Source organism: Zonotrichia leucophrys, chromosome 21 (assembly GCF_028769735.1).
Source record: "Zonotrichia leucophrys gambelii isolate GWCS_2022_RI chromosome 21, RI_Zleu_2.0, whole genome shotgun sequence".
Taxonomy (NCBI): Eukaryota; Metazoa; Chordata; class Aves; order Passeriformes; family Passerellidae; genus Zonotrichia; species Zonotrichia leucophrys.
The window spans coordinates 5,681,909-5,694,794 of NC_088190.1; the positions used below are offsets into that span (position 1 = coordinate 5,681,909).

The 12,886-nt window shown below is 46.9% G+C and overlaps 1 protein-coding gene across 18 annotated transcripts in view; it reads left to right on the forward strand.

Annotated features, from left to right (window-relative positions):
- EIF4G3 (eukaryotic translation initiation factor 4 gamma 3) overlaps window positions 1–12,886 on the forward strand; it is a 153,135-nt gene that overhangs the window by 138,720 nt on the left and 1,529 nt on the right. For all 18 annotated transcript variants that reach the window (XM_064730823.1, XM_064730824.1, XM_064730826.1 and 15 more), the window contains 9 exons: window positions 591–814; window positions 1,882–1,997; window positions 4,226–4,398; window positions 6,376–6,501; window positions 7,386–7,467; window positions 9,226–9,324; window positions 10,079–10,225; window positions 11,279–11,360; window positions 12,666–12,812. In XM_064730823.1, the coding sequence (XP_064586893.1) occupies window positions 591–814; window positions 1,882–1,997; window positions 4,226–4,398; window positions 6,376–6,501; window positions 7,386–7,467; window positions 9,226–9,324; window positions 10,079–10,225; window positions 11,279–11,360; window positions 12,666–12,812 (1,196 nt within the window). The remainder of the gene's footprint in view (window positions 1–590; window positions 815–1,881; window positions 1,998–4,225; window positions 4,399–6,375; window positions 6,502–7,385; window positions 7,468–9,225; window positions 9,325–10,078; window positions 10,226–11,278; window positions 11,361–12,665; window positions 12,813–12,886) is intronic.

Sequence of the window (12,886 nt, forward strand, 5' to 3'; positions counted from 1 at the left end):
CCTCACAGCCAGGAATTCCTTTGTTACATCTAATCTAAAGCTCTCACACTATTACAAATGGAAACAGAGTCCAAGTGTTATAAAAATCACTATTCCATTATAAAATGGGTGCTGTAGAGCTCTGCTTTTCCATGTATTCTCTAGGAAGCATTGGCTGTTCCTGTCCACTCTGGGTAGTTGTGTTTGTGCATCTCTGAAATTGAGTTAATTTTGGTTGTGGGTATAGCTGTAAGAAACAGAGTTAACAATCCAGCAATCCTGCAAATTCTCTGTAAGAAACAGAGTTAACAATCCAGCAATCCTGCAAATTCTCTGTAAGAAACAGAGTTAGCAATCCTGCAAATTCTCTGTAAGAAACAGAGTTAACAATCCAGCAATCCTGCAAATTCTCTGTAAGAAACAGAGTTAACAATCCAGCAATCCTGCAAATTCTCTGTAAGAAACAGAGTTAACAATCCAGCAATCCTGCAAATTCTCTGTAGAAACAGAGCCAGCAATCCTGCAGGGCTTGGGGGCTGTTTTTCCCTGCAGTGATGCCCTGGAGTCCCTCTCCTCACCCCTGAGCTGGATTTTGTGTTTTGGTTTGGCAGTCGCGGGAGCACGGGCAGGGAGAAGAACGACAAAGCTCTGCCCCCCTCCCTGGCCCGGCCCAACACCTTCCTGAGGGGCAGCAGCAGCAAGGAGCTGCTGCTGGACAACCAGGCCCAGGAGGAGCAGCGCAGGGAGATGCTGGAGACGGTGAAGCAGCTGACAGGAGCCATGGAGATGGACAGGAACAGCACCGAGGCCGAGAGGAGCAAAGCCAAGGAACCTGGTGAGGGCTCCTCTGGATGTGTGGGATGGCACAAGGAGAAGCTGTCAGGAGCAGGGACAGGTGTCTGTCTGTGCAGGACAGTGACAGATGCACCTCCCAGGGCTGGGTGACCCAGCTGAGCCAGGCAGGCCTGGGAAATCATCCCCCTCTGCAGCTCCTCTGTGGGATCCAGTGGGGCTGAGGGGCTGCAGGTGCCAGCACAGCACCACCCATGGCATTGGCTGCCCTGTTTGATCCTGTCACTGTCCCCAAATCAGTGTCAGTTCTTCAGGAATGCCATATCTGCCCTTTTCAAGCATTCCCCAGGGCAGGGATTTGGGTCAGATGGTGCATGGCAGCTTTTTAGCACCTTGTTGTTGCCAGCCCTGGTGCAGCAGGAGGGTGGCACCCACCAGGGTGACCTGTCTGTCACCTTGTCAGCCCTGCAGCTCCTGCTTGTCCCTCCTGCCAGCCTGGGCTGCTCTGTTAGTTGGAAAATGTGGACACTTAAGGGGGCAGAACCTTTACAGTAAGGACAGCACTCAGCTCCTTCCCTGGGAAACATCTGGAAACTGCTGCAGTGAGGGAAACACCTCAGCTGCCACAGCACAGGCTTGTCCTGAAGCTTTGGGATGTTCTAGACACTCCATGGGGTTTTGGGATGTGTTTGGGAGATTGCCTTGGGCTGCTGCCCATCTCAGTCAGCACATTTTAACTTTGCTGCAGCAGCTCCCATTTAATTATTTAATGTTCGTGCTGAGCTTTGAAGGTGTTTGACCTGTGCCAGCTGTGATCCTGCAAGGTCAACTTACAGAAATACTGGGAGTTCTAATGGGGGAAAAGTAGCCAGGAAAGAATCCCAGAATCCCAGAATGGTTTGAGTTGAATAGAACCTTAAAGCTCATCCAGTTCCACCCCCCTGGGCAGGGACAGCTTTCACCTATCCCAGGTTGCTCCAAGCCCCATCAAAGAACCTGAGGATGGGACAGGGACACACCTGCCCTAGTGACTTCTGTTCTCAGAATGTCATCTCTGAAATGCTGATTTTCCTTTTCCAAACATTTTTTTTGTTGTTGTATTTCCACCAGCCAAGCCAGAAGTTCCCCCAGCTCCAGTGCAAGAAAAGCCTTCACTATCAGAAGAGGAAATAGAGAGAAAATGCAAATCTATCATTGATGAGTTCTTGCATATTAATGATTTTAAGGTAAGCAAGATGGAAACCTCACTTAACAGACAGCTCTGAGGGGCTGCAGTGGTTTCTGCCCAGGATGTGTCTCTGTGAGCACCCAGCCCTCAGACAGAACCAGCAGCAGCTCCTGGGGCACTTTCAGGACACTTTTCTGTCTCCCAGGCTTGTTTTGTGCCCTGCTGGAAATAGGAAGAGCAGCCCAGGCTGTGTTTTAAGTAGCAGGATGGATGTGTATCTGTCATGAATCACTGAGCAGCTCCATAATACCAGCAATTTTGGAAGCAGAAAAGCTAGTGGGAAAATAAACAGAGGTTTTCATTTAGTTATCAAAGCATGTGCTGTTCTGATCTGGAGGCAGATAAAGCAATACTAAATATTGAACAAACCACTCCAGAGGATTTTTAATAAACATTGGAAATTACTGAGCAGCTGTCATCACTTCCTAGTTAAAAGGTTGAAATTTTGTTTCCCTTGTAAATGGGATTTTTAGCTCGTCCAGGGAGTTTGCAAGAAGTGTTACATTGGCTGCAAGGCTGCTTCATTTGATCTTTCACTGAAATAAATTTTAAAACCTGCCAAGTTTGAAATGGCAGCACTTGGGAGTTGCTGGTTTGGCACCTTTAAAGCAGAGTTGTTGCTTCCATTTCATTGGACTTCCAATTAATAATTGGAAAGAGGAATATTCTCATGATGGATTGTTCAGAGTTCACATCTAGTTAATGGGATAAATTATTAAATACTTGGTTTGGAGAGGAAGAACCTTGCTGTGATTGGCAGTGAGCTGGCCTGGGACCCAGGGGCTGGTGAGCCAAGGAGTCTCTGCTCTTTTCCTGCTCATGATGGGCTCCAAAGGCTGCCCTGGATGCCTGTGATGAAGGGGCCTCTTCATGTCCCTGTTTGCAAATGCAGCAATTTGGGTATTTCTGCATTTCTGTGGCCTGCTGGAAGTGGAGCTGAATTGCATTAGGCAGGGCAGGGCTGGTTCAAAGTCCATGGAGTCAAGGCAGTTTGTTTGCATCAGGAATTACTGGGGGATTCTTGGTGCCCTCAGGTGCAGCAAAGCTCTGACTGCTTAAGGAAGCAGGAAGGCCACTGAGATCTCTGGGCTGCACCCAGAAGGTCACTGGAAGCTCCTTGTGATGGTAATGGAGATTTTTGATGTAGGACTTTGAGAGCTGCTCTTAAAGTCTCTGAGTGTTTCTTTGTTTAGGTTGCAAAGTGCTCACATCAGAAAGTGGGAGCTTTACAAAAAGCTAAATCTTCTCCAAGTGCTCCCCAGCTATTTTCTGCTCCTTGATGGGCTGTGGGTTTGTAACACAGGCATTTGTGCCAGCTCAGATCAGTGACAAATCTGATCTGATACCCTTTTTTTGACTTGATGTTTAATATAGTAATCAGTGTTTTGGTGGCATCCAGAAGAGAACTCCTGCCATCCAAGCAGCCCTTGAATGTGATTTGTTAGCTGAGTGGTATAAATTCCATTATTGCTGTTACTGTTGGTTTTGTTATTATTACGTGATGAGGCTGTGGAACCTCACTGAATTAGGAACCACTTTGCATGGCAGCCTCACTAAATCCTCATTTCACCAAAAATCCCTGGTGTTACAGTAGGAAATACTCTTGTGCCACGTGTTTGCTGCTTTCAGAGGAAGGTGTGTGTGCTGCTTTCAGTGCAAGGTGTGTTTGCTGCTTTCAGTGGAAGGTGTGTGTGCTGCTTTCAGTGCAAGGTGTGTGTGCTGCTTTCAGTGGAAGGTGTGTGTGCTGCTTTCAGTGGAAGGTGTGTGTGCTGCTTTCAGAGGAGGGTGGTTTGGTTTGCTACTTTCAGAGGAGGGTGTGTGCTGCTTTGCTGCTTTCAGTGCAAGGTGTGTGTGCTGCTGTTCAGTGGAAGGAGTGTTTGCTGCTTTCAGAGGAGGGTGGTTTGCTGCTTTCAGAGGAGGGTGGTTTGGTTTGCTGCTTTCAGAGGAAGGTGTGTGTGCTGCTTTGCTGCTTTCAGTGCAAGGTGTGTGTGCTGCTTTCAGTGGAAGGTGTGTTTGCTGCTTTCAGAGGAGGGTGGTTTGGTTTGCTGCTTTCAGAGGAGGGTGGTTGCTGCTTTGCTGCTTTCAGAGGAGGTGGTTTGCTGCTTTCAGAGGAGGGTGGTTTGGTTTGCTGCTTTCAGAGGAGGGTGGTTTGGTTTGCTGCTTTCAGAGGAGGGTGGTTGCTGCTTTGCTGCTCTCAGAGGAGGGTGACTCTGTGTTGTTCCACAGGAGGCCATGCAGTGTGTGGAGGAGCTCAGTGCCCAGAGCCTGCTGCCCGTGTTCGTGCGTGTGGGCGTGGAGTCCACGCTGGAGCGGAGCCAGATCACCAGGGATCACATGGGCCAGTTGTTACATCAGCTGGTGCACTCAGGAAAGCTGAGCAAGCAGGAGTTCTTCAAGGGGTTGGTATTCTGCTCAGAGAATCCACAGATTCTTTTCTGCAGTGTTCCTTGCACATGGATGCTGTGCTGCAGAGAAATGATCTCCCACCTTGTTTTGGTATCCTGCCCTCTCCACACGTTCTTATGGAAGGATTGTGTGATTTGGGTGTATTTATAAGGAATATTATTGCTGTAATATATTTTAAAGTGTTTCAGATGCCTTAGTGAACATAAATATGTTCATATTTATATCAGCTTGCATTTTGAAGCAGATCTGTAGGTGTCTGTTTGAATGTGTGTGCTCAGATCCCTGTTTGTGCTGCATTTCTCCCTGTTTGACTTTTGCAAATCCCTGAGTGTAAGTGGAAGAGGAGGAAATCAGAATCCTTCACACAACAGGCACTGTCCCACTGGGATGAGGGCTTCACCCACACCCTGCCATTTCCCAGGACAGCTCAGCTTGAGGGGTTGAGAAGGAGAACACACAGCAGAGGGGTTGGACCTGCCAAGGGACAGAGTTTTGGCTGCTGGCTCATTTCAGCTCCCTCAGATTTGTGTTCCCAGCCTGCTGTGCAGTCCTAAAACAATCCCTGCTCCCATGGAGGTCCCTGGTGGCTCTCAGTCCTCACTGGGGTGAAGAACAGGAGGGATAAAACAGGAATAAAACACAAATTCAGCAGTGAAGGAGTAGATGAAATATTCTGAGTTGCTGAGGAGTTGGCTCTGTCTGGCTTTAATCTGAGTTTTTGTCATTGTGGTACCACTGATCATTCCAACAGGAAACTCCCTGCACCTTTGTCTGCCCCTGAGCTTCATCCAGCTCACAGGAAAGGTTTTGGCAGCCAAAGTTCAAAACCATATGGAACTGCTGAAAAAATCTAAATCCACAGGGAATACTCTGTGTCCACACAGCACTGATGGCCAGAGGGACTCATTTGAGGTGACACACATCCAAAATTTATTCTGATGAAAGCTGTTCCTGAGCTTCCTGGAGTTTGGATAAGTGGATCTTGATGAAATGTTGGGATCTGTGCTCTGAATGTGACATAAACAATGTGAAAGATGATGGAAAGGGCAAGTGGTGTTCAGAGGGTGTGAGGAGAGCACCAGAAACTGCTGACACAGGAGAAGTGACCGTGTAAGGAGGGACCACAGGGTGAGCTGGTCCCAGCCTATGGCTGGGGGGATGCACAACAGGAAAATAATTTCTGCCAGAAAGGCTGGAGGAGCAGCAGAGGTTGCAAAGAATGAAGCAAAGGAAATGGTTCCTGGTTTGAAACATAAGAAAAAATGTGGATTTACAGTCACTTAGCAGGACACTGGGCTTCTCAAGGTTTTCAAGGAGAAACAAACCATGTTAGAAACTGGCAGGAGAGCAGAAAATTTGCCATCTCCCAGGCATGGGAAGTGAAGCCACCTGCAAGAGTTTCATGGGAAAGAAGGGTTTTGAGCCATTCTGGAAGGTTTATCACTGGGGAGCAGCCCTATAATTCCTGCTGCAGATAGAAACTCTGCTGAACTGAGCCCTTACAGACTTTTCACTGCTTACCTTACACTTGGAATTCTGTTAGGATTCACCCCCTTCTCTAAATGTTTGGATATTTTTAAGAAGGTTTTATTTACTTCATGGTTTTTATACACAGACAAGAAAGCTTTTTAGTTTTATAGGTGTTACTGTTTAGCAAGTGATTTGGTGCTGGATATAAGAATTATTATAACTGGTGGTTTCCTGGATGTATCTGTTGGATCTACAAAATGTGGTGTCTTTTCCACATATTCTCCTTGTTACTGCATGGAGAAATCCAGTCTTGGCAGTTTGGAAGTACCAAAGGCATAAAATGTCAATAGGTTTTTTGTTATCTTTGTGATTCTCCTCCCTCCTCTCTCTCTTCACTCCTCTTATGTTAAAAAATATTTTTAAAGCACATTTCCTTCTTTGATGGAAATGTCTCCAATGAAATTTGATTTAACACTTGATGTTTTTTCCTCTTTCTGAAGTTTCTCTGAGACCCTGGAGATGGCAGATGACATGGCCATAGATATACCCCATATCTGGCTGTACCTGGCTGAGTTGGTGACCCCCATGTTAAAAGAAGGAGGAATCTCTATGAGAGAACTTATACAGTAAGTGATGCCTGAAGTGATTTCTCTGTATGATTTCCATCAGTGCTGGAGGCTCAGGAGAGCTGTTTCACATCCTTGGGAGCCCACACCAGCCTGAGAGCTCTGCTGGGAAGGGAGCTTGGTGCTTTCACCCTTGGAGAAGGATTTATCCATAAATCTGCTGTTGTTCCAGCTAAAAATACCCCAGTGCTGTAGAGTGGGGTGATTTGGGAGCACAGAGGCTCTGGGAATTGGCCTTGCAGAGGGTCAGAGGGTAACTGAAGGAGGGCTGGGATGTTGGAATAAATTCCCCTCTGTGAGGATGAGGAGGCCCTGGCAGAGTTTGCCCCATCCCTGGAGGGATTCAGGGCCAGGCTGGGTGGGCTTGGGGCAGCCTGGGACAGTGGAAGGTGTCCCTGCCCAAACTATGGGATCCCACCTGGGCACTGCCTTAATGGGCACAAAACCTTGTGTGCAAGACCAGAAACCATTTCCTGGAGCAGAATTCCTGTGTTTTCTGTATGTCCTTACATATTTGGGGATTAACTGTGAACCAGTTCAATGGTTCCTATTTCTATTTCCAGTATATTAAGAAAAAAACAGTGTAGCATCCCACAAAAATGAGTGGATTTGACATAAATATAAAATATTTTTCAATGTAAAATTCAAGACTTTGTAATTAGCCCTGTAGTGACAAGGTCACTGCATCACTAAATGTTTTATCAGCAGTGCTGGATTAATCAAATCCTTCCTCCCTGGCAGAGTTTAAAGATGATTTCCTGCTTCAGTTTGGTCACTGGATTTCCTGCCTCAGTTTGGTCACTGGTTTTCTGGATTTGCATCCCAAAATTATACCAGAAATCCCAAATTATAACAGCAAAACACCTGTTTTTCTTTCATTCTAGAGAATTTAGCAAACCCTTGCTTCCTGTGGGAAGAGCCGGCGTCTTGCTTGCTGAAATCTTGCACCTTCTATGCAAACAAATGGTGAGTGCCTGGTGCTGTGTCCTCCTGAGGGAGGAGTGGATGCAGCGCTCGTGTTCATGCATGAAACCTTCACCATTCCCACCTGAGGACATGTAGGGATGGGCCAGCCAGTCCAGCTAACTTAGGAACTCTGCCTCGCACCCCCAGTTTCCAAGCAAGCCTTAGGAGGTTCCAAAAAGTTGAGTTAACTTTTTGTTTTCTCATCACTTTTCCCTTTTGCAGGTACCTTTGCACCTGGCTTCTCCCCAGAAGCTAAGAGTGCTGAAATACTGCAAGAGGGACATGCTCAAGGGATTTCTGGGCTGAGCAGAAGCAGCAAGTGCCGGGAATCTTGCGAGAGAACTGTTCTTGCAGACCGGAGAGGTTCTCAGGGTTCGGATAAGCTGCGATGGCCTCAGACTGCTGTGTGCTTATCCAAACTAAAGCTGCGACTCTCGAGTTCACCCAGCACTGGGGTAGTGACACCTCCTCACCCCGGGACTCCCAGAGCTCTCTTTCACACCTCACAGCTCCAGTTTGGTGGTTTCCCTATAATTCATCTCCATTTTTTTGTCTTTTTTTTTTTTGGTTTTTTTTTGTGATTCAGCTGAATCCTGCACTTTGGATAGTGTCTATTTTCCAACCCTGTAAAATCCCTCACTTGCCTTTTTTTTTTGTTTTTTTTTTTTTTTTTTTTCAAGCATGCATTCAAGTAAGGTTGAATGTTCCAGGAGCATTTCAGTCCAACAGTGCAAAGAGTGACTTTTTATTTATTTATTTTAGTCTTGTGCTTGTTTGGACAGTCAACTTCCATTTTTTTTTTAACTATTCTGTGAAAGAAAAGCTGCTGTGCTCTGGGTGTGGAAGCACAGCCTTGGGTCTCTGTTTCTGCCACAGCTTTCTGATCAGATCTTGTCCAGTCCAAGACTTGGACTCGGGTATTTCAGTGTAACATCAGCCATCTAACCCAGATCTTGGTGGATCAGAGCAGGAACTATGCACAGTTGGCTCTTAACAACCTGTATAGTAAACTGAAAGTTGTAATCTGCTTTGTAAACTGAAAATCAGGCAGCATTTCTCAGCTTGGCTTAGGCTACTCAGTGATTTCCTGTGAGCAGGTGCTGTAAGGTGAAACTTTGGCAAAGCATTTGGGTGAAAAGAGCTGGTTGTGCTCAGCATTTTTATTCTTGTCAGAACTGTGTGTGTCAGAACTGTGCTCTCTGAGGCAGGAGGCTCAAAGGTCAGTGTGACATTAGAGGCTGCAAAAGGCTGAACTGTCTGTGCTCAAGGGCACTGCTCTCAAGGTTTGCATAAACTCGAGGAACTGAAGAGAGGATTTGGGATTCTGTGCCTGAGTTTGAGGCTGAAAACAGCTGAGTAAATGAGGAGTTTTCTCAAAGGAGCAAATTGCCAGAGCCTTATTCAAGGCAAGGGAGTGTGTGATGGAGTGATTTAGGAGAAGGGTTTGAGTCAGGTGTGGAAGGTGCCCTGTCCCAGTGTCACTGCTCAGGGTGACCTCGGCGCTCGCCGCGACCCCCCCGTGTCACTCGTGCCTTGCCCACCTGACCAGATGTGCATTCCTGGGGACTGCACATGTGGTTCCTCTGCAGCACATGTGGTTCCTCCTGCACGGGCTCTCCAGATGTTCTCACTCGTTGCTGGGTGTTTGTTGGGTGGCTGAAGTTCCTTTATTCCTCCTGACACAGCTGCACCGTCCGGCCCCTGGGAGCTGCCAGCGCGTCCCTCAGCTCTTTAAAGGGACAAACTCTTGTGTTTCAGAGCCATAAGAAAGTGGGAGCCTTATGGAGGGAGTCTGGCCTCAGTTGGAAGGACTACTTGCCCGAAGGGGAGGATGTACATACCTTTCTCATGGAACAGGTGAGTTCAGATCAAACCCATTTGTTCATCCTCTTCCATCCCGTCCTTACGTGCAGTTGGAATTTGGGGTGAAGTGTGTCCAAGTTGGGGTAGATGATTTCAGCACCACGATGTGAAGCACAGGGAGGACAAGCTTGTCCTGGGAAAAAAACATTCAATAATGAGTTGTAGAGCAAGGACAGACAATCTGCAGAAGGGCCACAATTAATGGTAGCAGTTATTCACTCATCCCACCTTGGGTTGTGGTCCTGGAGGGAGCCAGGACTGATGGAGGCTCCTCCCCTCGTGCTGGTGCTGCTCCTCAGGGAGTCACTGCCTCCCTTTGGAGCTCTGACTGATCCCCTGCCCTGTTGTGGCACTTTGGAAGTGCTGCAGGAAATGAAATTATTACCAAGGACTGGGCCTTGCTGAGGGGACTGCAGCTCTTCTGTCACAGTTCTCAAGGAATTGGGGCATTGGCTGCAATTCCTGTGAGCCAGTGCCAGCTCTGCTTGTTGCATTCCAGCCCCTATAGCTCCAGCCAGGCAATGCACACTGGATTTTGGGCTGGAGCTGCCTGAGGTGCCTCCTTGAGTTCCCATGTGTAAAATGCTTCCTAACCTTTGGAACAGGGCAAGTTGATATTGTAACGATAACTGAGCAGCTGAGAGATGCCAGGAAGCAGAATTAAATGGAATTTCCTGCTTCAATCTGGTGTAATTCAGCCTAGGAAAGTGCATTTCACTAATTGTCATCATCACATGTGGTGTTGCAGAAGTTGGAGTTCACGGAGTCTGACTGTTCCAGTTCCTCAGAAGCACTTTCAGAGAAAGAACTGTCTGCAGAAGAGCTGAACAAGCAGCTGGAAAAACTCATTGTGGAGGACAAGGCGAATGATGAACAAATCTTTGACTGGGTAGAGGTACAAAGAGATTTTCACCCTCCCTGCAGACTTTAAACTGCTTTTGTAAATATGTTCTGACCTGAACATCTCAGGGTGTGGGACACTGCAAGGATTTGGTCTGTGCAATCAACACTTCCAAAGAATTAAAATTTAAAATATAATCAGTATTTAAGGGTCAGTTTCAGGAAGGAAGGCTTTTAGCCATATAAACTGTGTAACCTTTTAAATACTATAGATTTTCTGACACTGAATATCCTGCTTCTGCCACTCAGTATATTTTAGATGTGCACTGCTACATCATTTCTTCATAAAATTCTTGCTATTTTTCCCAACATGACCTCTGCAAATTTCCTGCTGTAAAACATCCTGGGCAGTCACTGAGAGCACCTTTTCCCAGTGCACTGGAACAGAGAAAATAAAAATAAAGAAAAAAAAAAGAGGAAAAGGCCTATCAAGCCATGGTCTTTGCTCTCAGTGTCTGGCTGCATTTAACTCAGATATTTACTGTCTGTAATTATACCCAACCTCTGCATTTATATCTATGCTTGTACTAAACCTTGGTCAGCTTCAGTTCAGTTATTTCTGTGGCAGAGCAATGTGTTAGAAATGTCATTTTTCCACTGCTGTTAGAGGAGTTGAGAGTGGAATGAAAGCAGCACTGAAAATCTGGGATCACCCACAGGCTCTTTGGAGCCTTGGACACTTTCCACAGCCATTCCCTGAATTTCTTTTACAAAGCAAACAATCTCCACCCAAGGAGCACGCTGTAAACTTTGTTGGAAAAGCCCAAAACTCTTTGAGACTGTGTGAGGGCGTTGCAGGAGCGTGGTGGGTTTGGTTCTGCACACAAAGAGCTCCTTGAGGGAGGTGCTCAGTGCACAGGGATCCCAAGGGATGGGATCCTGCTGCTGTCCCTGGGGAGCTGCAGGGACTGAGTGGGAGCTGAGGCTTGCAGGGCTCAGCTGGGTTTGTGCCACAGCAGCAGCTGAGCCTGGATTTGCTGCCAGGCTCAGCTCTGGAGTTTTGCAGTCCTGCAGGGTTTTTAACTGCTCCATTTGCTCTTGATTGCAGGCTAATCTAGATGAAAGCCAGATGAGTTCACCTACATTCCTTAGAGCTTTAATGACAGCAGTTTGTAAAGCAGCTATTATAGGTGAGTAACTTGCAGTGTAAACACCACACAAACCAAACCTGCAAAGAATTATTTGGTATTTTTGAGGTTTGTATCACATTTCCCTGGCCAAGGCTGTGTTTTGTCACACACTAAGGCTGTCCCATCATTTGGGGTTGTGTCTGAGAGCAGGGTGTCCCTTCCCCATGTGACAGCTGGGTGTGCTTTGCTGGGTAGGGTGTTCCTGAGGTGCCCCTGGTGTGAGCAGGGGTCTCACACAGCTCTGGGTGATGCCAGGTTGTTCATTGATTTTCTTAATGAAGGTGGAAATGATGAGATCACCATTGAGGCAATGAACATTTCCACTCCTGTGTCAGCAGAGGTGTGTGGGGAGAAGCCAGGCCGGGGCTCAGGCTTGTGAGAGTTTTATATCCAAAGTTTCACTTTTGGAAGGATGGTTTCTGTGCATTTTCCAGCTGGAAGCACAGGGAAGGAAGGGCTCCCAAGCCAGACACAGGAGCCTCAAGCCCTCAGTGGCTGAGTAAAGCACTGCAGGCAGAAACATCTGCTCAGTTCACTTGGTTTTCTTTAACTTTACTGTTGGCATCTGGCACAGCAAAAGTGGTGCTTGCAAAGGCTCTGGTTCTGCTCTGAGCTGTGATTTAGGGGAGAGAACAGGCTGGGTTGCACCATGTGAGGCAGGGGAGGGACAGAGCAGCTCCTTCCTCTCTCTGGGAGCAGAGCCTTGCTCGTGCCCCCTGGTGTTAACAGAGACACGACACAGGACTTCATTTCCAAGGCTGCTGTGTGAGGAAAATCATCCTCTGGTTCAAATTTTGAGCTTGTCTCTAACAGAGTTTTTTTCTTTTGTTTTCAAAATATCAGTTAATTGGGTTGCATGATCTACTTGAAAGCTGCTGAATAATTCATTCTTGTGGCTGATGGACTTCTAATGCATATTTTTATATATTCACTATTTCCTTATTATGGAATTTCCTTATTATAAATTATGATTTCTGTTTCTGGTGTTTTTAGTAAAAAAAATGAATTTTCTGAAAACCTTTTTAATGCAGTTGCCTCTGGAGACACCATTTGCACTGCAAAGTGAGGTTGTGCTGCTGCTGCTTGTGTTAGAGCTGGGGTCACTGCAGGCAGTGAATGTGGGGAGCTGTAAGGACCAAGACTTGCAGAAACAACCATTAATCAAAAATACTTGCTGTTTTTTCTCATCCTCCTTTTCTCTCCACTCCAAACTGTGTTTGTGATTGCTGTTTGCATTAGTAAAGGCAAAGAGCTGTCCCTGTTGCCATGGGCCAAGCTGACCCTGCTCTCTCCTCCTCTCCCCAGCGGACTCTTCCAGCTTCCGAGTGGACACTGCTGTTATCAAACAGAGAGTGCCCATCCTGCTCAAGTACCTGGACTCAGACACAGAGAAGGAACTACAAGCACTTTATGCACTACAAGCATCAATAGTAAAACTTGATCAACCTCCTAGTAAGTGTTGCCTCTGTGCTGGGGATTTGAGCCTGGATAAGGGCAGGGGGGTTCTGTGGGAGATGGGAAGAGGA